This window comes from Ammospiza caudacuta, chromosome 4 (genome assembly GCF_027887145.1).
Source record: "Ammospiza caudacuta isolate bAmmCau1 chromosome 4, bAmmCau1.pri, whole genome shotgun sequence".
NCBI lineage: Eukaryota > Metazoa > Chordata > Aves > Passeriformes > Passerellidae > Ammospiza > Ammospiza caudacuta.
Genome location: NC_080596.1, coordinates 52314407 through 52342386, shown reverse-complemented (window position 1 = coordinate 52342386; position 27980 = coordinate 52314407). Strand labels below are relative to the sequence as shown.

The 27980-nt window shown below is 39.9% G+C and overlaps 1 protein-coding gene across 1 annotated transcript in view; it reads left to right on the top strand.

The window, feature by feature from the left end:
• Positions 1 to 27980, top strand: part of GABRB1 (gamma-aminobutyric acid type A receptor subunit beta1) — a 104672-nt gene extending 76692 nt beyond the window's left edge. The window contains exons 5-9 of the mRNA XM_058803601.1: positions 4501 to 4583; positions 20942 to 21079; positions 21187 to 21339; positions 22654 to 22904; positions 27648 to 27980. Of these exons, the coding sequence (XP_058659584.1) occupies positions 4501 to 4583; positions 20942 to 21079; positions 21187 to 21339; positions 22654 to 22904; positions 27648 to 27980 (958 nt within the window). The remainder of the gene's footprint in view (positions 1 to 4500; positions 4584 to 20941; positions 21080 to 21186; positions 21340 to 22653; positions 22905 to 27647) is intronic.

Sequence of the window (27980 nt, the reverse complement as noted above, 5' to 3'; positions counted from 1 at the left end):
TTAATAAAAGCTATTTTTTTCCTGGAATATGAAAGTCTACTTCCAGCATGTACTAGAGCCCTAGCACCTATAGTGGTTAAGAGAAGCATGTTTCTTCTTAATTTGATTTGAAGATTTCATTTAGCTTTTAAGGAAAAAAAAATTTAGTCCATCCCAGTTCATATCCTCATGTACATTTATAATTTATGCTCTGTTGACTGGCAGAAAAAGAACAAACATATTAAAATTTGATACCTGACCTCCAAATGAAGGAAACATTTCACAATAGAACTTGCATTGTTTAGCTTTCATCATCTTCACATTTAATTATTATTGCTGTCTTAAATATTGCATCTATTTCTTGTCCAAGAATTGAGGATCAGCTTTTTGACAGCACATTGAGGAAATTATCTAAGTACTGAACCATAAATCTACTTCCTGTGTTCATTCTGAATTTATTTTAACTGCTCATTGATGATTTAACTCAAAATACTAAGCTTTAACATTTGTTTCTACAAACCCTGCTGCTCTGCAGGGAAATCTCTGACAGTATTATTTAGTGGAAGACAGTTTTGCAAATACTGGACATCAGTGGTTTGGTTTTTTTAATTTAATCTTATATTTGGCAAAAAATAACTTGGCTATACAGTAAGTATAAGATATTCAGAGAGTAAGGCATCAAAGTAAAAGCGAAGCAGAGGATGAAATAACTTGAACCCCAAGCCACAATTTCAAAAAATTAAATCAGTTGATTTTGCTTTTATGCAAATACTATTTATCTTGCCTGTTGGCAGTTCAGACTTCATTCCATCTCAGAATGTCTGAGTACTGACATGAGTGAAATTAAGTAGCATAATGAAATATCTCCACCTAACTGCTTGTCTTCTTTGCATAATCCCATTTTTAACATTTGTAGCCAAATTATTCTAAAGAATGTAAAGACAGTAAAATAAAAGACAATGTACAAACAAAATAAATTAGCCCCAACACCTGAACTTAAAATGTATTTCAAGAATGGAAAGCCTGGAAGAAACACATCCTACTTTGAGATATAAATAGTTCTGCTTCAAGTGTAGGATTAATCCTCCACTTAAACATGTACAGAGCCTCATGTTATTCTACCATTGCCACAAACTTGTGCTGAGGGCCTTTCAGGTCTAATCCTCTTGAACACAGATTTATTGGAGCTTTGCCCTATGTTCAGATTATTGCAATCTCCTTCCTGCCATTACACCCCTGTATTCTGCATTTGAATGTCTTTATTTTTAAGCTTCTGGTGCATGTGCAAGCCATCAGTTACTTCCTCCACCAAGAGGGAGTACAACCACTAACAGGTCTGGGATTTATTTACTCTATTTATAATAAAATACTTGATTTTATTTTCACCAAGACAACAATTAATATGATTTCATCTGGGTTTAATTTATCTGCTTAAATAAGTTTTGTGGTTATCCAGAGCATAATGCCATTAGCAATTTTACTCAGCTGAGCTCTATCAAGAGTGAGAAACATGCTTGAAAGGCAGATTTATGAACTACAGGTAATGAAGGTTTCTGAATCCTGAAGCACTCCTTTAATTACATGTAATTATTTTCATGGAAACATAAGATTCTCAATAAATTTTAAGCACCTCCAGCTTTAGGAGGAACCATATTTTGTTGGCAGGCTGGTGGAGAAGACAGTACGGTTGTCAGAATTACAATTGTCAGGGGGAAAGATTGTTTAGAGTATTTAAATTTCAGATACAAACAATTATATTAATTACTACTTCCCTATCAATTTGCATTGATGATGTAAAGAATAGCTAATTGCTGTTGCTTATGTAACTTATGTAAAATATGCAGAGCTGCAGAAGTCAGTAGTACAGATACCCAGCCATGAGGAATAACTGGTCATTCAAACTGGTTATCACAAATGAGTGCTTAGGATGAGTCAAAAACCATTGTCAAATATATTAGCAAAAGAAGGTTTCATGTAAATTTGTACAACTTCACAAAGTGCTATGGAAAGGTTTACTCTGTTACTTACTACAAAGGTGAACCATACCTATGAAAATTGGATTAGAATCAGTTTAGAATTTGCACAGAGACCAGGAAGAAAAAAGTGTAAGGGTGCAGAAGAGGGTGCATGACTCATTATAGATTCAAGATGGCAACATTCATGCTATACTTGCTATAGTGTGTTTCAATCACTTCAAACACACAAACATCTACAGACACAATCTCTGTGTCTAAATAAATTTACAAAGATATATCTGTTAAAAATTACTCTCAAATCCAATGAAATACTCATATTAAATACCTTGTCATTTCTCTGTGAGTGAGACTTGAGCCTTGAGAGGGAGTGGGGGTGTCAGTGTGGGTCCCACCATGAGTTTTCAGTCCAGCAAGTATAGCAAAGCTCTGAGAGGTGTCCCTCTAAGAGAGAGGTGCATCCACTGCAGTCCAGAAGAGCTGCTTAGAGGGTCACAAAATGCTTGGCTTTAGTCATTAGTGAGTTTCTATCCTGGCTGCAATCCAAGCTGGTAATTACTGGAGTTCTTAAAAACGACGGTACGGCTCCACTCGGGCTACAATCCAGGTAAATAATGTTCAAGGGTGTCAGAGGATGACTGAGTATCTCTTGTACCCTTCTTTGGGGAGGCAGCAGAAGTTGCTGGTACAGAGAGTGCCACCCCCACCTTAGCCATGCAAGAATTTGTGGCACGGTCAAGGTACATCAGCGCTCAACTCATTGCCCAAAAGCCAAGTCTAGTGGGAGTCCCTGAGATCACAGAGCAGCCTGAGGAGGTGGCAGGGCAGTGCTGCCTCACCACAGTAGCACTCTGTTCAGAAAACCCTCTGGTGATACAGGTCAACTAAATTACCATAAAGGCCAATTTATTAATTGGGAACAAAACATTTCCCTATGGAACCTTCATTAAAAGCATTTAACTGTGACTAATGTTAGTATATTGTTATGCGTGAGCTTAAGCGTTATTAAGCAGGTGTCTGACAAATGAGTGTCTTCTCAGTGCCTCTCAGTAAGGTGTAATTGATATATGGATAATCTAAATAAGGTCCTACTGCAGTTGAAGACCTTTTTTTTATGGCAAATGCATTTCTATGGCAAATGCATGTGAAGGCACATGCATTTCTATTTAATGTGACAAAGTCAGCCTGAAAAAAAGTATAAATGTACCATTTTCATGGTCCAGAGTAGTTTCATGGGCTGGTTCTTATGAATTTTGTAGAGTTAAGAAATGTTGAAGTATGTCACAGTAATAAAGCATGTGGCATTTGTTTTCCTTTTTAATTTCTGACAGTTCAGTGACAGCAAGTATTATCACCCCAATACAGCATGTAATTGTGCTTGACTTTCAGCACATCAAAAGTAAAATCTCAAAATGTACTCCTCTGGTGTTCATTAACATGGAACTGGAACAACAGGACCAAATCCAGATCAAGAAAAGAGGTTATCTGCCTTTATCTGGTATAAATCTTTGGAGAGAGAAGGAGAGAGACCAATAAAAGTAGAAGCCAAGTTTGCCCATTCACAACTTCAAAAGTTTATAAGCATTTAAGAGCCCATCTATCACCAAAAAAAAAAGAAAAAGGGGGGGGGGCAAATGAAGGTGATAACTCACTTTTGTGAGTTTGAAAACACTGATCTAATTGTCTTTCTCAAAGGGAGCTTTAAAATTTGATCCCCATCCTCATGAAGTCATTTAACCTTCCTCCCACACAGTCACAGACTTATCAGCAAATATTTTTTTAGATGTTCTTGTGATTTATGATCTAACAAGGGAGAGGAACTGCCTTGCAAAAAGACTTAGGCTATGGAGAATATCTTTAGGGACCAAATATCAACTCACATGCCCTATAGAAGAACTAAGGATCTGAAATATCCAGCCTGCAATCATAGTTACTCTCAATGTTCATGAAGTAACCACTGTATGATGTTATATTTCAGTAGTGTTTGATTGCCTCATGCCATATTTAAGAAGTGATATATAATTATCATAGCTAATGATAAACTGATTATGAAAGCATAAAAATAATGAATGAAGTATTATCAGGTTCTCCACAGCATGGATGAAAATACACCTACCTATCAGACAAAACAGCAGTAAGTGACAATGAAATGGAAAAAGAAAGATATCAGCAATGTGAGATAAAAATAAAACAATTTGCTAAACAATTTGAAGATTTCTCAATTAAGAACATTTAAGAAAAAATGTCCAAGTAGAAATCTCACTGAATGTCCTTCAAAACACTGTACACTTCTACACATAAACTTTTGAGTCAAAATCCTCTCTACAATGTTCAGCATATAGTTTTATGCTTTATCCTGTAACCAGTGTGCTGTGCTGCATAAATTAATCATGCTTTACAAGCTCTATAAAGACTGCATGCCAGGAATCCAAGTAGATACCATTCTGTATTTAAACAAACACAAAATCCATTATAGAAAATCTTGCCATCTCAAACAAGTAATATGTTGTTTCAAGTCTTATTAAGTTTTTTCACCCTCCTCTTACAGGATCACAACAACAGCTGCTTGCATGATGGATCTACGCAGATATCCTCTGGATGAACAAAACTGCACACTAGAAATTGAAAGTTGTAAGTTACTGGAGGGAAAGTGTTGGCTAGATGACAGCTGAGAATTGAACCACATTCACAGGTTGGGCAAAACAGGAGCAAGTTGTTCAAAAACTATGGGTTCAGTGAGCTTGCACACTGAACATACTAAATGTATTTCTGTAATACACAAGCCAAAATGAGTTTCATTCACAATACTGGTTGATCCAAGTTTGTAAGATGCCTTTCAAAATCTCTTGACAAGGAAAGGAGGAGGGTATTTTTTGAAGATTAGCTCAGAGGACAGCAGTCAAGCACTGTCCATCTTCAGTGCCCAAGCACTGCTGAACCTGGATTAATTACTTCACCTTAGCACATTCTTCTCTAACATCTAGATTGACATCTGTCCCACGTGGTTCTGGCAGGATTGATCAATTGCTGTTACCAAATCATTTGGAGGTTGTAAAAGGAAATAACTTGATCCTTCAGCTCCAAGGTTAATGAGAGCTTTGTCACTGTCTTCCATGAGCATAGGAACACAGCATGCATTTACAAATTTTGTTATTGTCTCTTTATTTTATGATGGTAGCTGTTAGAGAAATGCCTGTAAGGCTTTTAAAAATAATCTTTATTATGCTGGCCATGTAGCTTCCCTTTTCAGTGTTTCCCATCTCGCTACTGATCCCCCCAGTCCCTTTCTGCTTGTTCAAAACTCAGTCCAAGTGTCACAATCCACCACTTTACAGTATCTTGTTAAGATGCATGGTTGTCTTCACATACTTGGGCTTTGCAGTCCCTTGCCTATTTTTGGCACAAAACCTTTTTCGTCCTTGCTGCTGCTTGGCTCATCTTCTGGCTTAAACTTATTAAGGTGTGTAATGGATGCATTTGGAGAATGAGTCAAGACTTGATTTTCAAAATATAGTGCATAACACTTCTCCTCAGTCACTTTTCCATCTGATTAGCAGAGGAAACAGATATATATACAATACCACAGCAACCAAAATGTGTGACAATAGTGAAGTTGCATTCATATTGAACACATACCTAGTTTATTTGTTGGGAGGTAGTTGATTTGAAGTCCCCAGCTTAGTCATGACAGAAGATGATGAAAGTAGGTAAGCATTTATCAGCTAGCATATATCAGCCCAAATAATGAAATTAGACTGACACTTTACTGGTTTGTACCTCTCTTTTCACAAGCTTTCACATAAATGAAGATTTGTAGGTATAAATGTTCTCAGTGAGAATGGATTTAGTACTACCCCTGAGACCTCATCAAGAATCAAAATTAGCATCAGATGGAATAAGCAATTAAAATGCTAACACAACCAGGGATGAGAGAATACCATGTCATTCATGTGGCCAGTCACACATGCCCAAAAGAAAATTGCTTTTCAGACCTTTTGAACACTTGTATAAATAATTCATGTCTCCAGAGATGCATATGTTGATACGTTAAGACTTGTTGAGGTGATCACAATTTGCAACAGGTCAACATTGGAGAGTCAATTTCTTCTCATGAGTATTTAGGTCAGTTCTACTAACGACAGAATCATTTTCCAAAAGCACAGATGTGCTTACCTGCTACTGGAAGCCGACAAGTAGTAGATGTGTCAGGGGCACTGGTGTCTTTGACAATTTTCCACCTAAAACATACCTTCTAATGCACCACAGTTCTTCTATTCTGCATGTCTAAAATACTCAAAAATTATGGATCATATGGCCTGGGGTGCCCTAAACCAGGACATCATATTTGGAAGAATAGAGTTCTGAAGGCCAAGCTGCCTGCTTCTTTCTTACATTTGAGTACAAGTAAGCCACTTGTCCAGAGTACTCTGCACTCAGTAGTGCCAACTAATCCCCTTGAGAGTAATGAGGGGACAGAATGAAATAAGGTGAATAAAGGGGTGATAACCATGACCATGGCTTCTCTGCTCATGCCATGTGTGTTAGGCATGTGCCATTTGCTTCCATGACAGAACCAGTTGATAAGATTCCTACCTTCAAGTTCTCCTTCCAGCTCCTGCATCACCCTTCAGCTACTGATCTTCTGTTCTGTTTCTATTGTGCTAGTATAGAATGTTCACAGCACTAGGTTGAAAATGAAACTGTTCTCTTTTTTTTTGGTTAAAAAAATGTCTCTGATAGAAAGGCTTATCCACCGCAATTTTGGGACAGACAGGAATTCAATAAACCCCAGGACAGAACTATTCCTTAAGTAAAAGGGCCAAGGAAGGTGGTGCTGTAGTCACTAAGCAAGTTTTGAAATCACTAAGCAAGTCTGCAATAGCAAGCACCATTTCTCACCACTAGACAGATACTGTGCAAGATGTGCACTGCCAAACCATTTTCAAAGCACTGGAAAGTGGTCTTGTTCATTTGTATACTGTGCACAGTTTTGTGGCTTAACCCATGTGGCACCAGCTTCCAGAGCAGTACTTTTTACTGTGAGAGCTGCAGGACTTCCTTCATTCCCAAAGGCTGGCAGGCAAGTGGCTTCTCAGAGAGTCCCAGGGTGCTTCCCCATTTCTAAAACAAGCCAGCTGGAGGCACATTTTCCCCTCCAAAACCTGAGTGCTCCCCAATGCATCCACAACAGCTGTGCAGCTGTGCAGCACTGCCACAGAGCACCAATGCTGAAGCACACACAACCTGGCTCTCTTTTGGGTTCTCATGAGTTTTTAAGGGTGACTTACTCCTGCCACAGAAGGGAGCATGTTCCAGAGGAACCAGGAAGTCCCATAGATTAATTTGTCAAAGAATAGATGAACATTGCACTACTTGTGAGCAGAAAGGCACTGACTCATTTCACCTCGTAGGGATGCTGTGGTAATTAGCCAAAGACAGTCCTTGAAAACCTAAAGTGACAAGAATTGCTCCTTATTAGTACTTAACAGTGAGTAATTTCAGGCATTGCAAATTGCAGCAATACAGCTGTGTGACACAGGAATGGAAAAGAGCGCAAGGAACCAAACGCTGCACAGTTATCAAACCTCTCCAGCAGCACAGCAAAGTCATGGATAATGCATGTGCACATTGAGCCAGCAGATTATTTTCATGAAAAAATTGCATTTCCAGCTTTCCTAAAGCTATCTTGCAAGACTGCAGAAGCTATGTATGCATGGCTGACAACAAGAGAAATGTATACATTTAGGAGGGGAGCATTTTGGCTGCACATGTTCCTTCACACACATTTTTCACAGCTTTACCCAACCAGTTCACCTTATTCCAAATTCTGCAGTGGAAGATGGGGAGACCACATCAGACATTTTGCACTTGTTCCAGTGTCTAATACCACGATGGCCACTGGAAACTTCTGTGTACGGACTCAGGGGATTTTATAACTGGAACTGCTTCATCAGTGGAGCTGGGATCTGTAACAATCCATTTCTCACAGATGAGCATGTACTGGGAAAGAGGAGATTTAATATTTGGCTGGAGGTTACACAGACTGCTTGGCACTCTCACATGAGCTCTGATGGATGTTAGCTTGGCAATTTAAGATGTTAAATCCCCCAGCTGTTAGTTCTGCTGTATCAGGTAGCCTTTGGCAAGGGCTACACCTGCTATGGCAGTTCAGAACCCAGTGCCTTGGCACAAATCCACTGTTCCTGGCAGCAGCCACCACAGGCTGGGAACTTGCATGGGTGTGGACACACAGCTGATAAAGGAACAAGTAGAAGGAGGAGGCAAACAACCAGGGATGGCAGCATCAAATGCTACAATTATATTACCCAGAGATTGTCTGTCAGAGACTTCTGACTGCATACAACTGCCCCACTCTAGCATCCTTCTTTACAAGTGCTAACCTCACTGCACTACCTAGAGGGTAAGACAGAATACTGTTATTGTTTTAATATTCTTTGTTCCTCTGAGGTTGCCAGTAGCACAGTAGCAGCAGGATCTTGTGGAGTAAGCTTGCACCTGGCTTTCACTCATCTGAAAAAAATGTGTGCTGACAGCATCACTCTTACAATAAATTAAAACCCCATTTGGGGTTTTACTTACAGCATCTCACAAACTTCAGTGAAATGTATTTCACTGTCGCAGGAGAGGGAGGGACCAGCTGTGCTCCAGTTTGGCAAAGTTATTTACTTATTGGCAAGCTACTATGTGTTTTACAACAGGTCTGAGCTGACTATCAAAACTGTCCCTTTGGACTCAAAAATCTGTGTCTCTATGACAACAGTTAATGCTGCAGCAGGATTCAGGGATCAACACTGCAACACTGAACTGTGTGTTAGCTTTGTCAGCAGCACCCTTAGAAACCACTTGAATGGGTGAACTGAACAAGCCCACAGAAACCTGAACAGAGATACTTGAGTAAAAGAGGAAGATTTATTCAGTTGGCTACAGTATAAGAAATGGCAATTCTGTTTCAATTCCATTGTTTTATGGCTGTCCCTTCTTCATATAGAAATAGATCTAATACTAAATACCTATAATGCTTCTATGAAAGCACAACCAACTTCGAGTGATATTAAAGTAAATCAATAAAATGCTCCGCTTGAACCTCTACATAGTTTATTGCTAGGAAAAAAACAACTGAGTTCATACCTAAACATTCATTATCACCTTTGTTGGCACAGAGCCGGCTGAGGGAATGAGATTTGAACAGATTTATCACAGATCTCTGCTTGAGACAAGATTGCATTGATCCAGGGTATGGCTGCATTTGAACTACCAAGGATGTAAGAACTTACACCTCAAACAAATAGGGATTTTTTTTAGAGATGAAAAACCTGTCTTAAATCCAAGCTTTCCCATACAGCTTTTCCTTTGCCTGTCTGCAGGCACCAGATATCCAGTAATTTATTCATGCCTAGCAATAAAAATTCACTAATGAATATTGCTGTTCTCATACCTGAGGCAGCAAGAGCTTTGAGCTGGATCCACTTATATATTGTCCCTAAAGTATCCAAAACCACTAAAAGGGCATCTGATCTCATCCTGCTTCTCACCAAGCATATCAAATTGGTTCCACAGAAAGCATAATTTCTCCTTTCTCAAAGGAGCTTGCTGCTCAGAGTATTCTAAAAGCCAGTTGCAAGGCCCCTTCCCAATTAAAAAGAAAAACTCTGGAAGGAGGATGAACCCAATGCCTTTTTTAAGGGCTTCTATTTCTGATGTTCCTAAAGAGTACAGCCCCCAGTACCATTGCTTAGGTTTTTCACATCTGTAAATGAAGAGCTTCTCTCACTCACTCTCCTGCCAAGACTGCCCCAGCTCTCCCATGAGACCTGTCAGCCATAAACCTGTTCTCTGGAATGTGTTGCTTTCCATGGGTCCTGTAAACCCTGGGTAAAAAAAACCACTCATTTTCTCCACTTTGACTTGTCTCTGGTTGTTACAGCATAACACTGGGAATAAAAACTTTCTTCTGCTTCTGGCTAATTCCTTTAAGTGTTCTAAAATACATATTCAGCTTTAAATTTCTTCCAAACTTGGTGGACTAAGAGGAGCAATATAGAGGTTCCAAAACTCGTCTCATTCAAACAGTGCAATGCAATGCAAACTGTCTGAATGAAAAAGTCAAAAGGGTTCCTGTCTGCCCATCTTCACCTAATGTGCCAGCTGTAAATGATAGGATATTCTTAGCATGTCATCCTATTGACAGCTTTCCCAACTCACCCGTGTGCAGGTGGGTCTCCATCCATGCCTGCTGTACTCCCATTGCTGCCTGTGCTCTGACATGCACAAATCACTTTATTTCACAAAGACTGCCCCTGGATCAAATGCCATGGTCAAGCTCCCACAAAGCCTAACAAAAGAATAGGCAACAGCAGGACACAGAAAAGCACATTTTATCACAGCATACTCATAAAACAAGCAAGACAGTACCATACAAAACACCCCAGCAAGAGCAGAGCAGGAATGGAGATCAGCACAAAAGGCTGCCAAGTTATCCCATATACTGCCCACTGGGATAGCAAAATGACTACTCTCTGGGCAACATATTTTGCAATTTGAAACTCACTTTATAATTTATTAAGGCATTTAGATAATAGAGCCTAGGTTACTCCATATACCCTATGCAGAATATACATACTGAGCTGGTGTCATTGCAAATGCACTCTCAGAAGGATTGCCCGTGGAGACTCTGCATGCACACAACAATCTGTGGATCCACATTAACTTCTGACATGCCATCCTTCTGAGCTGCAGAGAACATGCTGGCAGCAAAACAAGAGAGATTTTAAAGTTACAGCATGAGCATCCACAGCAGTCGATTTAAACATCACAGGAACAGAACGACTAGCACAGAGCTGTGAAGCTGAGCAAGTTGTTTTTTAGATACTTTGAGAAGCAGATTCACAAATAGCTTGTTGATATTGAAACTGAGAAATTAGCCAAGTAGGACTGCATGCTTCCTTTTTTTTTTTCTTCACATCAAAAGTTAAAATGTATTTTTGGCTCAGTTTGTGTCATTCCTTACCACTCATCTTTTAAGTCAGCCACTGAGCTAAAATAATTCATTCTTCACAGCACACTAGTGTTAAGCCACAGTGACTGCTCTGTTTCCACACTTTGGAAATTTTTCTTTCCCCAGAGGACTATAAATCAGTTATGTCACTTTCAGAATGTATTTTTACACTGCACACAAATTTACAAGTCACTCAGATGCAGATAGTTTAGTCTATATGACTTTCACATTTTATTTTCAAAAAGATGGATAGCTTGTCTTTATATGGATGCATAGATTTTAATAGCAAATATTTGACATTCAACAATTCCAGAACATGAGCATATGAAATTAGCAAAGCTTGGACTGTCTTAAGCACTTTTTAATTACACACAGAGGAATGCAGAGTTATTTTCACCGACTGCTCTTCTTGTTTAGTGTCATCTCAGTAATCTCAGAAGTCCCAATATGTGACCCAGAGTGTCCCCTGGTGACCACAGAGGACAGGAAAGCTGGAGCTGAGTCAGTTCCCAGCACAACTTCATCAAGTCTCAGTCCTCAGCCTCTGAGACTCATCAGGCCAGGGCAACAGCAAATGGAAAAGCTTAGATTGCTTTAAAAAAAATTAAGGATTCATTTGGAGGAAGGGCTGACTTCTCCAGAAGCAGCTGTGCTCTTAGATGAGTCTGTATTTCTGCAGTCAGAGCTGAAGGAAAAATAATCTTTGCACCTGGTAATATAACAATCTTGGAAGAGCTGGTATACTGTGCTTTGAGACAATACAGTTGTTCTAGAATGGCACAGTAAAATGGCACAGCCATAAGTATTGTTTAAATATTTCAAGACAAGGTGTCTTCTGCGAAGGTGTGAATTGCTGTATAGAAGAAAAAAAACCCAGAACAAATTGGAACATTCTGGTACTCATGGATTTGCTTCAGTTTGTGAAAATGAAGCCTTTCCCCCAATGCATCTGTATTTACAGATATTATAAATCTTGAGAAATTATATACTTAGTGCCTATCCCTTCTCTGTCTTGATCTGTATGTATGGCTTCTTGACACTGCAGTAATACAAGTAACAAAACACAATGCCTCAAATCTCAGTGGGAAGATGACTTATCTTAAAATTATCTTAAAACTTATCTTAAAACGCCCAAGTACAGTGGACTTGTACTTGGTTCCATGTCGGACAATACTTTTTTTTGAGTTAGAGATGGAGCAACAGAAAGGTGTTTTAAAAACTTTTGTTTCATTTCTAGTCTCATGAGAAGGATGAGACAAATTCTTTCTACAAATCCATTTCCCACATTTCTACATTAAACTCTCTGAAAAACTTTATGCACTTGCATTAAATAATTAAAATTTTAAAATTATTTTCACTGTCTCAGGTGAGAACACAATATTGCACAGAAATATGTGTACTATTATAAGACATGCTGGCATAGGTAAGAAACATACAATGTCCTGATTCATCTGCAGTCTGAGTCCTGTGGAAAGCAGAGACCCTACTGCCTTAAAGATGAGCAGGTTTTGGCCTGACCCACTAGAGCACCAACCAGGTGGACCTGGATTTTAAATGCTTTTTTCACCAAAGTACAACATCTGTATCTAAAGTTGGGCGAGTCTGCCTGGCAACAAAATGAGAGCACTTAGAAGTAGATCTTAATTAGTCAAATGAAGTGCTCAAGGGCAGGATGTGTTTACAATATGAGCAGACAAAACTGTGTACCATGCAATATTGACTGAACTAAATTAATTGAATGCTAAGCTGCTGAACCTCTGTTGCTAATGTTTACATAATGTGCTTATAAATAGTGTTGTTCCCTTTTTAACTTTGTAAAGCAACTCAAGTCAGAAAAAAACTTCTAGGATGATGGCTCAGACTGTGAGAGTCATCTATTGTACAGCAGTTCAAATGAGAAAAAAAAAAGAGGAAGGAAGAAACTGATGGGGTTGAAAAAGGATTTGCATTGGACTTACAAATTCTGTATAAAATGTGCTCCTGACAGCACAGCACCCAAGTTACCTTTGTCAGGTTTGTGTGAAGGTGTGGAAGTCCTTTGAGTTAGCATATAAGGTGAAGGATTGCATGAGGCTTTCAGGAGGGGGCAGGTCTCTCTCAGCATGCCAAGGTCTTTCATCCTGAGTCTAGCACTGCCAGACTGTGCTGCTGGGACTAGAGTAGAAACAGTGTGTGGTCTGCATTTTGCTGCTCCTGAAAATTGATATTTACTTCCTCCTCATCAAACCAGAGGAGAATAAAGGTTAGAAGGAAAAAAGAAAGAGGGAAAATAAAAGCAATCAAACCTCTCCAGAAGAGGTCAGGATCTTTGGCTCACCTTTCTGCCCGTTGAGATACAGCTGGTAACCAGTAGTGTCCCCACTAAAAAGAAGAATAAGAAAGGGAGAAGCAGAAAGATCAAAACAGATTCAGGAAAAAGGCATCTCAGGATGACAGGAGGAGAAGATTGCTGGGATTTCTGACACTTGCCACTGGAAAGAAACAAATCCTCTCTTTCCGGCTCCAGGCTCTCAAGGACAGTCTGGTACCACCAGTAAGTGAAATGGCATACAAGGTAAGGAGACTCTTTGGGTTAACCTTCTCATGCATAGCTCCTGCACTAATCACTGTTGACAAGTCTTTAGGCAAGAACATGACAGTGTGACTTCAGAACTTTGGTGGTTTCAACCCCACAAGAGAAGAGGATTCATACAAATGAATGAGAAATGTGGAAGCAATTAAACAAAATGTTCCTCAGCATATGTAACTACCAAAGTAACTAAAGTGCCATCTTAAAATTTCATGCTTCAGAGCCACTCAAACTAACTTATAAGATGAGAAACTTGCTAAAATTCTGTCGAAACTGATGCATGATGTGTGTGTCAGAGCTGACCTGTCCTTGTACATATTACATGTACAATTACACAAGCGTCTGGGCCGCACAAGAGGACACCAGTCATGAACACATACTGCTTGCCTGCTTTCTGAAAAAATGTTTTAAATCAATATATTACTGGTGGAAATTTTTTAGACAATAGGTCATCAAAATTATTCAAGTCCAAATTTGTTCACTGGCACTGCTCACTAACCATTTGCATGTAAGGAACTTCAGAGTTTTCAATGACATCCTAGCTCTAAGCTACTATGGGCAGGCTGCTTATTACTACACAGAATGTGTGGGCATGAACAAGACTTTTTAATCACAGTTTGATTTACAGGAATTACACAGAGATGTGTAGAGTCAGAGACCCTTAACATCAGTCTAAAAGTCATCACTGCAGTGATGAAAGGAAAGTATTGTAAAGGTGAAAGAAATGAGATGGGTAAATCAGGCTGCACTGGAACATGTCAGACCCTAACTGTTGTACTGTCTTAGATCAAGTGTCTGTCTTAACCATTATCTTGTGTCTGAGAGTGGCCAGCAGAACATATCAATGAAGACAGAACAGAGCCTAGGACACTTGTGCTGATAGTTCCTTAGTATGCACCTCCAGTGAGTGTCCTGCCCTTTGCTACATCCAGTCAGAAATAGTATCATATTTAACATCCTGGATAGACTTTTATTCTGTGATTCTATGACAGCTTTTGAACAAGCAGAAACTAAGGACATTCATGTCAATGAGTGATTTCTGCAGTTTATCTGTATGCTGAATTTCTCTTTATTTCTTTCAAACTAGCCAGTAGATATGATTTGTTGTTTTCTTGGTCTGAAAGTCTGATGGCCTATAAATTATCATGTGCTCTTCAAGCTCACCATGTTAACTTAGGATCTTACAGACTTTTTATCAGCCACCTTGCCTCCAGGCTAAAGAATCTTGACTGAGACAGGTCCTTTCTTCACTGGAATCAAGTGTGTCCTTCATTCTAGTCAATTTAGGTTTGCTATTTTGGACAAAGAAAGGAAACTCCATGAAATAGCACAATGTGAATTGGAATGTATATGGAAATGCAAACAAAGAATTTTGCATTTGCTTCCCTTTCCTAATAATTCTTTAGTTTGTTGGTTTGTTTTTTTTTTTTTTTTTTTTTTTCATAGCTAATGAGAATTAAATTCTTACTAGTGAACAGGAAACAAAAATACCAGTATGCCTTACAGGAGGTGCTCTTGCACATGAAAGCCATGCTAGCTAAAACATACCGATGTGTTTCTGATTGTTCATTACATTATGTTTATTTTAGCCTTTAAGTTCCTTTGCCATCACTGGCATAGTCCAGTAGAAGGAGCCAAATTAGCTGGAAGGCATTTTCAATACAAGTTTGACTACTTACCCAGAATCCTTCATTTCCCTCTGTTGAGGCACAGTGATACAGACAAGTCCTGCTGGGTTAGCCATTAAACAGATATTAAGCAAAACCAAATAATGTCTCTTCCACAGGACTTTCAGGTTTGTGTCAAGTCTCACTGGCAAAAAATGATAACAAGTAAAACTGAACCAACATTAAAGGTACTTGCAAATTAAGGCAAGGTTATAATTCACTCTTTGAACTAGATTAGGATCTTGCAAGAGTGACTTTATGCTGTAATAATGTTTATTTTCCTCTTCTAATGGATAGGAAGTTATGTCTCCAACTGGGTGGAACAGATTGCTGCATACATAAAATTTATTTTTATTTGACAAACCTTCTTAAATAACTGACAATGTTTAGTACTCCAGCGAGTAAAAGTAACCAAGTTTCATTTGAGCCAGTGTTGCTAAGGCTAACTCATATCCCCAGGAAAAACAAAAAATATTTCTCAGTGGAAGAAAAAAGTACCTTATACATGCAAATACACACTCAAACAAGTGGCAGGAAATCTCTTCTATCACCTTAATGTTAACTAGTTACACTGATTTCCAAAACACATCTTCAGATGTGTGGTGCCCCAGTCACAAGTCAGATTTAAGATTATTTAAGATTAAATAGCACAATATACTTACCACTGTATGGGCTGCCTTGGTGGTGTGTGGAAGGAATGAGTTATCTTCCTGTTTGAATACAATCATAGGAATAATAACCAAAAAAAAGTAAGATATTTAGCGACAAAGACTTAGGTTGTTAAGGAAAGACACAATCCAGGAGGAATGAAAGAGGTTTGGGGTACAGTCTCAACCTCAGCCTAAGGACCCTGTCCTTACCCAGGGCCAACTAATTTGTACACACAGAATTGCTGTAGCCTTTTGAAAGCCCTGTTTAGATCCAAAGGAAGAGATCCGGCTGCTGGGTGTTCCAGAGCTACCTGCTCCCCTGCCCCGGAGAATCAGAAGGGAAAAGGGATTCTGTTTGGACATCTCCATTGAATTCCTAATGATTGTGGAACCATGATCTGTATTTGTAACACACATCCTCACTTATCCCAGAGATATTTGAGAAGTGCTGCAGTGTAAAACAGAACAGCCTGGTGACATCCTATACACTGTTAAACTTGGTTAAATCACAATGTCAGCAGCATTTCTAAAGCATTTTTTTCTGTGAACAGGGAGATTTATACATAACCTATTTCTTGCCATGTCTGTATATAGTTGCTTTTTAAATCTGTGGTACTTCTGACCAAGCATTCTCACTTAAACTCTCAGATGCCGAGTTTAAAAAAAAAAACAAAAAACTTGGCAATTAAGTGCTGTATTTTAAGATTAATTTTAATTAATTTAATTAATTTTAATTTAAGGTATTTTAATTTCGAGACAAGATTTTCTAGGAAGCAGAAGTTTTATATCTCGAGCTGGGCAATTAAATGTACTTTTTAGTGGTTTTAAAGATGGAAAATAATCTAGCAAGCAAAAAAAAAAAAGGCTTAAGTAGAACAAATATTTTTCAGGGACCATTGTTAATTATACAACAAATAAATAAATAAATTTTTAGTGGTCACTTATTATTTAGGTCAACAAAACCACACGGAGAATTCCTTGGAAAACTACTTGATTAAGCGAGCTAGACTGCTAGGGACACCAGCACAGCAATGAGGCCAGGCTCGCTGCAGAAGCTGGGAGCAAACCAGCTGCACAAATGCTCGGTTCGGGGTTCGGCTGCCCGCGCAATCCCCGCGCGGTCCCGAGGCGGAGCGCGGGCGCCCCCGGGTGGTCCCGGAGCGCGCTGCTGGAGCCGCCCGGCGCTGCCCGCGCCCGCCCGGGACCCGCGCCGCTCTCCCGCCGCTCTCCCGCCGCTCTCCCGCCGCTCTCCCGGCGCTCTCCCGGTGTTCTCCGGTGTTCTCCCGCCGCTCTCCCGCCGCTCTCCCGCCGCTCTCCCGGTGTTCTCCGGTGTTCTCCCGCCGCTCTCCCGCCGCTCTCCCGGTGTTCTCCCGGTGTTCTCCCGCCGCTCTCCCGGTGTTCTCCCGCCGCTCTTCCGCCGCTCTCCCGGCGCTCTCCCGGCGTTCTCCCGGCGCTCTCCCGGTGTTCTCCCGATGTTCTCCCGGCGCTCTCCCGGTGTTCTCCCGCCGCTCTCCCGGCGCTCTGCCGGTGTTCTCCCGGCGCTCTCCCGGTGTTCTCCCGTCCGGCCCGTGACAGCTCTTGTCAGCATCCCTGAAACACTGCGGGCCCGCGGTGTCTCTGACTTGTATGAAATTCGTGTTCGGACATCACGATCCAGCGGCGAGTGCTGCTCTCTCTGTCACAAAAGCAGAGCCGTGCATTTAAATTGGTGGCATGAATAGGTACCCAGAGGGACAAGGATTACATGGCAAAAGAGCTGCCGAGGGAGTACCTGGGCAGTACTGATAAGTTCAGCGAACAAACCAGCATTAACACTGGCCACTGCAAGGGCAAGACTCACTTTTCCTATTACTGAAACAGCTTTTCTTCCTTTGTAAACACCACGGCATTTGCTGCTCGAAATAAGGGGTTTCCATTGCCAGCAGTCAGTACTGCTCCACACTTGGAGGTTTCTTAATTTACATCACTACAGATCCTCGCTTAAAGCCGCTGTCCATTTGAAAAAAGAGAAGGAGCAATCTGTCTCCTGAGCTGAGATCGATTCCTGTCTTTAACCTGCAGCCAGCTGTCACCCTTGCAAGTTTTCTAGAACAAAGCCATGTGGACACCTATGAAACATGATCACCTGTGAGATTCCTGCATCTCTGAGCCGCTGTCAGCCATGAAAACCAATGCCCCTCACACACCTAGAACAATGTGCAAAACACATAAGGAAAGGGCATCACACAGCAACAATCCTATCGGGGAATGGACTGCCCAGGGAGAATTTACACCTTGTTAGTGTCTAGCAGAGATATTACAATGACTGCCAAGAAAACAATGAATGTACTGAAGTTCACTTTACCTAAAACCACAGGAAGATGTTTTTGCTCAACTACTTTTCTAAAAATGTGAATGCTCCTGGGTAAAAAAAAAAAAAATCACTATCCCTTTCTCTTAATTTCCATCAACTTAGGGAAGCTTTAATTCAAGGGAAAAAAACCGATATATTCAGGAAAAGTAGCTCACATTCGAGCCACTTTTTGTTGTATTTGGAAGTTTGGAGAGATTAAAAACATGGCCTATCAGCAGTGACAGCTTGTCTTACATGCAAGGCTCTTCCTTTTGGCTAGTTGACTTTATAACCCACTAGTTCTACTTTTCACTTAGTAGCCATAGTCATAGAGAGCAAAACTAGGGAAAAGCACATTGTCTACATTACAAAACTCACGTAATTTCCTTTTGCAAAAATCCAACATGACCACACAGTGTATCAGTAACATGGTGCAATCTTTTTGCAGGATGTTGCACCTGTTTTCTTTTTGAAATCTGCCTTCTGATATCCCAGGTGTTTATTTGGCACCTTTGTGGGTTTTAACAACTAAATCAGTAATAATTCACCTTCAGGGAAGGGAGTTTCAGCCCCAATAAGGTGCCAAACTATTATTTCTTCTCTCAAAACATCAGAGAAACTGCAGAGAGGGTGGCTGTGGCTGCCTTAAGAAGCTGCAAGTGAAGTCAGGAGCTCCTGAGGACTGGAGGCTGCCCTGGGTCCCAGCCTGCACTGCCCAAGGAAACGGCACAATCTGAGCTAAATTGGAGGGCAGGATGTGAAAAGGGCAACAGGTGATGACAGCACAGAACAGAAGGATCATTTCCATCGTTTTCTTCCAAAGCCTGAGGCAGAGTTCAGGATTCTCACATCTAAACCTTCACCTGTGACTTTATGGCAAGTAGCTGCTCAACATTTAGGTAGTGATGGCCCTTTTGTTTTTTTATTCTGTCCCCTACAGACAAAGGATGGGTATTACCTCGTGAAGAGGATATCTGTGTGGTACAAAGTCTACACATAATCAATGCCCTTTCAGTGTGAGATGGCAGTTCCAATGCCATCTGTTTTGCACCACCTTTTCTGAGAAGATAAATCCTTCAAGAGAAGGTTTTCATAAAACAGATTTGCAAGAAAATGAAGTTAACACTTCCCTGCCAATCTCAGTCTTGGTCTTTTAAACAGTCTTAGCAGTGTTCATTCACTTTCAGCCAATCTGTATCACACCCTACATGCAGCTCATGTCAGCCCTGGGGTTTGTGTGCAAAGCCTTCACAGCAGCTACTGCAGTCTCAGTACCAAGCAGCTACCTGACCTTTTGCAGCAAAAAGGAATGAAAACCAGCCATGCAGAGCTCTGTGTCACAGCCCTGGGATGGGTCATTTGAAACAAAAATAAAATAGCATAAGTAATGGGAAACCCAGTTTTAAGCTTGCAGCAGCAACCCATATTACATAAGTTACTGCGGTTTTCAGAGCAATTCAGATAGTTTGAACACCATGGCACTGAGCAGTTCAGAAATAAAATTTCTGAACATTTAACCTTGTTCAGCCCATCATGGTGTGTTTGCATCAAAATAGCTGTTCAATAGCTGCAGACTTTCCAAGCAATCTCTGGAGCTTCTCTGACTGTCACCAGGGAAACCATGGATCTGCTCTGCATGTGGTCAGCCTTCCAGGGATGAGGCTATTACCAGGCACCATCACAGGAAAAGACATCTCAAGACCAATTTCCCTAGCTTGATATTGCAGTTCTTGTGCATATGAAGGGATAGGTTCCTAACTCTGTGCAGGCTTCAAGGCTACAGTTGGTTCAACTGGCAAAAGTACTGTCAAGTTTTCTAAAGGTTTGAGTTCAAACACGTTTTTATTTGATCTGTGTTATATGATTTAAATCTGATTAAATCTAACACCTGGAGGAAAAATTTAAAAATAGATGAGATGTTCTCTCCTCTGGTAGATATCTGGGGAAAGTAGAAAAATGCAATAAAGTGGAATCAGTTTAAATATTAGTTCAAAATGTTGTCAATTGTGAGATTTTTTTGAAACTCAGTCTCTTCTGAGTTCAATCAAAATATTTCTGAAAATGGTAACAATAATGTTAACATTTCCAGTGATATAATAGCAAATTAATTTTTAATTACATTATAAATAATCAACATCACTGTTAAAAGGAAACAGAAGAAAGGTGCTAGTTTTGGAGAAAAAAAGAAATAGTTCTGTGATAACAGAAGATCAAAGATGGCATGGTCTAATTAAAATATAAAATGCTTCATGAATATCAAAGGGTTACATACAGCTCTGACAGACATTGTCAGGTGACACTACAGGCACCTTAATTCTTCTAGAATCGTCTTTGTCTCCACTGGCTCCCCACTGTGTATGTTGTCACATCCTGCATAAGAAATCAAATGAAAATCTGGGGACTGAACTTGGTTTTACTGTCAGAGCTCCTCCAAAGAGAGTTTAAAAGTTTTGCTGATGATGTGTCTGTCTGTTGGCAAACTGAGCAGCTCAAGCCTGACTGAAAAGTAGTAGTATTAGAGCTAGCTAAAAAACAAACTTTAATCATGAATTCCGTCCTTGTTTTTTGTCTTCTCCTCTTCTAAATCTAGAATCTTCCTCAGGGCATAGAGAAGACTTCTGTGTAACAGGAATGTCACACAACTGAAGGCTGAGTTCCTGTTTAACAGCAGCTCCTTCCACTTGAACTGCTACTATTTAAGCAAAGTAATAAAGCAAAAAGAAAAGTCAGTAATCAAGTTGTGCCTCTATTTCAGATGGATACACTACTGATGATATTGAATTTTACTGGAATGGAGGAGAGTCAGCAGTGACAGGAGTTAATAACATCGAGCTCCCACAATTTTCTATTGTGGATTACAAGATGGTATCAAAGAGAGTGGAATTTACAACAGGTAAGCACTGACAAGTTAAAAAATGCTGTCCCCTCTTCCTCCAACCCAGAAATATCAGTGCCTACCTTTTGTGAGGCATTAGTCATTACATGACTTCTTTCTTCCAGGAGCATATCCTCGACTATCACTTAGCTTCCGGCTTAAAAGAAATATTGGATACTTCATTTTGCAAACCTACATGCCTTCCACACTGATCACAATTTTGTCATGGGTGTCTTTTTGGATCAATTATGATGCCTCTGCAGCCAGAGTTGCTCTAGGTAACTTCTTCTCAAAATGACTGAATGATGTGGGCACTTGCTCCCTTTGAAAACAGTGACACCGAATCCATTCTGCTGGTTGTAGCATCATTAATTGTTATCTTACACAAGCAGCACAGGCTTGTCAGGAAGGCAGGCAGGTGTGACCTTGCTACATCTGAAGCTCTTGCTCCACACTTAGGTTGGGATTCTGACTGACTTCCTGTTGTCATAATGGTTTGCAAGCATTTTTTGAAAACATTTTGCTTCCAAACTGGAGTGTAAAGTCCAATTCAGGTTTCTTAGGGTATCCACACTGTGCTGCATGAACAAACCCTCTTGATGTTAAGTGTTCTCTCAGGCCAGATCTGTGACTGGAAGGAATACACAAGATCCCACTGACATCAGTGGAGATAGACCAGTTTACACCAAATAAATCTGGTTTACCTATAGTTAGTTCTTTCCCATACCACCTTCCTCCCTACAACTTTCCATAAGAATGAAGATCTTCTGCACTGTCTGTGCTTTAAGGCATATATGTTTTTCAACTCTATTGCCAAAAAGCCATTTTGTCCCATCTCCCTGAAAATTAAACTTGTTACACCTGTGCCTAGAGCTATTCTCTGCATGCACTAATGACCTGTGATTAAAGCAGACTAAAAACTAATTTCAGCCAGCTAAAAGAAAAAACACGTATGGGAAAAAAAATCATTCAGTGGTGGATAACACAATGAGATGGAAATGCTTTACTTGCAAGCACCTAGTTAACAGGAAAAGCTACTTTGGTTCAAGCATGTATATAACCTTCTCTTCATCAAAGACCATCACTTTATCAAAAGGCTTCCCGTTCTCCTTTTAATCTTCCATTTAAAATCAAAAGCTACATACTTACTGCAGATTCCCACAGCAATGCAAGTCACCTATAGGGTCAAGCAGAGCTACTGCTGTAAATGAAGTAAGAAGCATTTTCTCACATAGAAAGAAAAGCTTTTGCTATCCAGGTCAGAATCAACTTTTGCTATCCAAGTCAGCTAACACCACATTCCCTAGCACAGTAACTGCAAAAATTAAGGCAAGAAGTTCCAACATAGCCTGGGCTATTAAAGGTTATTTCATTCATCCTCCACTGCATGAAAAGCCAAGGAAGGTGCTATCAGCAGACTTGCAAGGATATGTTCCTTTCCAGTTCTGCAAAAAACACATTCCTTTGGCTGCTAAGAACCTGATCACAAAATTAACCCATCTGCATGAGAAGTGCAATGCTGCCATTGTGTCTTCTGTGCTCAAATCTCCTTCCTTGTCTCATGAGTCAACGTCTGTTTCTTCCCTTCGCAGGAATCACGACTGTGCTGACCATGACCACCATCAGCACCCACCTCAGGGAGACCTTGCCAAAGATTCCCTATGTCAAGGCAATAGATATTTACCTGATGGGATGCTTTGTGTTTGTGTTCCTGGCCTTGCTGGAATATGCCTTTGTAAACTACATATTCTTTGGGAAAGGACCTCAACGTCAAAAAAAGACAGCAGGCAGAGCAGGACATGCTACAGGAGAGAAGAGCAGACTGGAAACAAATAGAGTCCAGGTAAAATGTTCAAGATATCTTGTCAAACATTACTTTTACTGTAAAAATGTTCATTTATATGATGATAGAGATAAATACAGATAAAACATGTGCAAAAGCAATGCAAAGGTAATTAAGATTGCCTAGAGAAAAATTGTATTTTAAGGAGATCACAGCAAAATATGGTCTGTTCCATCTTCAACTGGAAACAGAGTAAGAAAATACAGAAAATGCAAATGAATATTTAGGACATGTATTTCTTTCTTCTTTGTATTTCTTGCAGAAGAAGTACAAGGGGTACAAGGAATTTAAATATTTATCACTTCAGCTGTATCTTGTTTTTTTTTTTTTGCTTTAGAAGGTGGTATAGAAGAAATGTTTATAGTAAAGTTCCTCTTTACATACAGAAACTTCACCAAAAATAAAAAGCATAGACAAGCTCAGTTGCTTCAGTGAGCCCTGAATGAAGCCTGTAGCACTGACCTTTGAGGAACACAAGGATGCTGCTGCTAGGTTTAACAGCTTTCATAGGTGTCAGGATTTTTTCCCTCAGCTAAATTCAGGCACACGACAATTGCCCCCTCTTTAAAAAACAAGCCAGAAAACTTACAGAAAGTAATACTATGGACATATTTTTAATGAGGATGAGTTTAATTTTGCAATACGTCATTGAGTACTTGCAAACATCTGTAAACCTTTTTCACTTTTCCCCAGTTTTTCAGAAACAAATCCTTTGAAGCCTCAGGTGTATTTGGCCCAGTCTGGTGCAGAGGAAAATACATATCCTAACAAGCCAAAAATTTTCTTCCTTCCTGTGCTTTCCTTACAATATATTACATCCAAGTTTTAATGAGATATTGCCCAGGCTGTCCTATAAACTTTTTTACTGCTGTGGCCTGAGGTGAAAACATTTGAACAAAACTGTATTTGTGCCCTCTGTTCAGTCTGAAAAATGAGACCAACACATAAAACTCTAAGAAGTAAGACTTCATCTTGATAGATGGCTACAGTGTCACACACACATCTGGAAGTGCATTTCAGAAACTCTGTGATATCTTATTAATTCTAGAGCTGTGTGTTTGGTGTCCCACCACTACAGCTATGCCTCATTAACAAAGCCATCATATCCTCAGTCTCAGTGAACTCATGAGCCCATTAAAAGTTCTTTGCCTTCTGTCCCACTGTGTAGGAGATGCTTTATTACAGTGAGGACACAAATTCAGTTCAGGCAATCAGCAGTCTCCAAGACCCCGCAAAGTACTGTCTTCCACAGAGCACAGCAGATAAACCACCCCAGTATGGATTGTCCTGCACGGACACTGCCTATCCATTTCTATGGAAAATAAGGAAAGGGAAAAAACAACATAACCCACAAACTCCAACCAGCTGCCTCAACAGCTCCTGAGATAACCCAGCCTAGGTGAGAAGCAGCACAGCAAGGATTCATGATGAAGAAGAAATCAAGACTTCTTCAGAGGTCAGCCTTGGCTACGTGTGCCCCAGTGCACTGAACTGAGTAAAGGATAAGAGTGCAGGTAAGTTCTTCTCCTACATATTTGGAGAGTTCATTTAACTAACAAAATGCCATAACTCATAACTAAAAGTTTTTGTCTAATAGTTATGCAGCAAAGATTACACTGGGATTGGTACTCAGAATGGGATGGAAAATTTTTAAAGCACCACCATTGCATACACCATCATTTTTCTGATAGAAAAAAAGTAATACATGCTTTGTACCAGGATTTCTAAGTGCTCACACTTCAGAGAGCAATCCTATTCTGAGACTGAGAGTGCTTTGAGTGAACAGACTGCTTTCTGCCTGTACACGGCAAGTTTGTGATTGTAAATATGTTTATATGCCCACATATACATAAACACACACATGTGAATGGATATTGGTGAATTTTGTGTTCCACACACTGATGTGAGACATTGTGAACATTAATTTTACTCAGCACCGAAATGCTGATTTCCAACAGTTGTATTTCTGTCTTTGGCAGGAAGAGTGTACGTGACCAGAACAGTGGGACACACCAAGGTTCTGTTACCTCCAGGGAAACAGCTCCCAGCCCCTCTCCATCATTTTTTGAGATTTTTCACTGGTATTATGATGCCTGCACCAGAGCAGGGGAAAGTCGGTTTTTGAGCATAAAAGAAGTACAGTTGTAAGTATGGGACATTTTTTCCCTTTTACTCTTGACCCACACCACTTATCCATACAGACACCTGTAACTACTAGAAGATATGTAACAGTGCTTCATCTCTTTGTGCCAGGTGAAGATATTGATCATTCTCATCTGACATACAACTCCAAAGACTAAAAGAGTTCAAATTCCTCCACCAGATAACACAAGCTTTAGATGCTTGAGCAACACTCAGCAAACAATATGAACAGTGTAGAGAAGACCAGATGAAAAATGGAACAGACCTAACTGCTGTTTCATATGTGGCTGTTCCATAAAGACTGAAGAAGATGGAAATAAAGTCTCTCCACCTTCACAATTTATGCCATTTTTATTTTTAATATACAAAAACTATTAATTTGTAGTAATCGATCTTTCTGTTTCTCTGAATAAAGCATAAAGACCGTTGATATCTCCTTGTTCATTTGTCAAACCGAGATGTCAGTGACGGGGACAGCCTGAGGGAGACCCCTCAGCAGGACTTCCCAGTTTATGACCCCTTAATGGGTCTTCCTCTTTATTTATGTTACCCACTGCCAGCAACAGCCAGCACCTGGGAAGGACTCACACTAACAGCTTATGGAATATCACTGTTTATTAATAAAAAGGTTAAGGTTCAAGGGTTGCCAGTGATAGTATCTGACTGCACAGAAAACACATCAGATTTTCAGAGTAAATGAATAGTCCCATCATTATGGCCATCCTCTGAGGAGTAGAAGACCCTAGCTTAAATCTTCCTTCTTAAATTTAAAGAGCTGACCTAAAAAGTATGAATATACAGCCCATATCTCAAGCAAACATTTGAAACACCATGCTGATTTGTGACAAGCTGACCTTTCTAACCCAGAACATGTGAGCTTTTCCCACCAAAACAGTGGCAGGAACTGGGGTGTTACCACTGAATTCTCATTTCAGCAAATTTGTCATCAATCAATTTCTAAACCAAAATAGTGCATTTTCTACCTGTGATGCCTTATTGCTTCACTTAGAAGGCTTTTTTACCCTACAGTTCTCTTGTGTGGCTTTTGTACAAATATTCCTTTCACTGCTTTTCTTTCAGTTATTAAGTGCTTAGTCTGGCACAGTGCAAATATGCTGTCAGTAATGATGCAAAGATTTCTCCTTGTGATGGGAAAGAACATCTTCCACATTGCCAGGTGGAACTGAAACTTTCTTTGGTCCCATCTTTCCTTTGCAGCAACTCACAAAAACTAGGTTTCCTGTATGTTTTGTTTGGAATTTCTTCTTGCACATACTTCAAATCTGCTGTAATTATTATATAATTTCCTAGGTCTGCTATGTCTTACTAAAAATGTAAAGCTCAGAGTGTAAACAAAGCACTGTATTTCAATGGTGCCTCACAAGACTAAATATTGTCTATAATTAATAACTTATTCGCTGATATAAAGGCATCCACAGGCATGATCAAGTTTGTTATAAATTTGGGATAGGTCCAACACCACAATTTACCAAAAACAACAGTAATATCCAAGCCTCAAGGTGAAGACCTTGAAGTTTCATTTAAGAGGCCAGTGTTATGATGTATATTTCTCTCATATGAGCCATGGTGGATCTTTAAATATCTGTGGATTTGAAACATCTATTAAGTCTTTGTGGAGAAATCAGAAGTTAATCTGGAAATAGCACAAAAACTTTTCAGAAGAGGTTTTACTACAAATGTGTAGAAAATGAAAGATTTGTGAAAAGGAGAACACTTCACAGCAATGCAGCAATTCATGGTTAATTACACTCATACATGAGAAGACAATGATACAAAAATATTTAATATTTTTATATATATAATTGTTTGTGCCAGACATGTACATACTGGTTGCAGTTTCCAGTTCTTTGCTCAGGTATTTAAAACAGTGCTTTGATTAATAGCACAAATAAAGGGACAGACATATTTGAAACAGCTGCTTCTGACTCTAACACATAAAAATGCAACTGAATGTAAGTTTTCATTGAATAAAATGGATTATTCTATCTGTACATGAACAAGTTAATGTGCTATGGTTTCATCCCAGTAATAGAGTTATTGCCCAAAATCAATTCTCATCATGAGTATTTTATAATAACTGATAAAATACAAGTGTATCGTGTATCTACATGCTCTTCATATGATGAACCCATTGTTAAAAAATTTTTAGAAACTAACCTGCAGCACCAGAACAGTCAAAAACTGTTTAAAATGGTCAGAGACAGCAACATTTTCTTTCCATCTTGAGTATGTGAAAGCTTCAGGTGCCAGTCACCAGATTTAAAGATCAGTATTTCAAAAAGACCATGGTCCAAGTAAAAGACAAAATTGCAAAAGTCTTACTTCACAGAGGATGAAACAATTAAGTGAATTACAAAACCAAGGAACCAAGCTAGGGTGGAAGGTGCTTAGATGTTGAATAGCTCATTTCATCCCAATCAGGAAAGCGTATTCCGTGTTTTTTCACCTTTGTGAATGCACTAGACAGGACTGTCACTGCAGCCCCAGGAGCCCCCTGACGCTAGAGCTACAAAGTCCATCTGGGAAACACCTTGGGCTGGCTGAGGAGCTTGTCTAATCCCCATTCCTTCCTTGACACAGGTTGATGCCCATGGAAACATGCTTCTGGAGCCTCTTGAGCTACGAAATAACATTTGCACGATCTTCCATGAGCCCCGAGCCACCAGGCACACGAGCGACAGTGCCAACCTGCAGCACAGAAGAGCCACTTCCAGCAGAGACCTCTGCAGCAGGAGTGCTCTGGACAGGCACAGGCTCCATAAAAAGGGACACTTACACAGGAGGGCATCCCAGATCAAAGTCAAAATCCCTCATCTGACTGATGTTAACCTGATAGACAAGTGGTCCAGAATGGTCTTTCCCATCATGTTTATTCTTTTTAATGTTGTTTACTGGCTGTATTATGTCCACTAA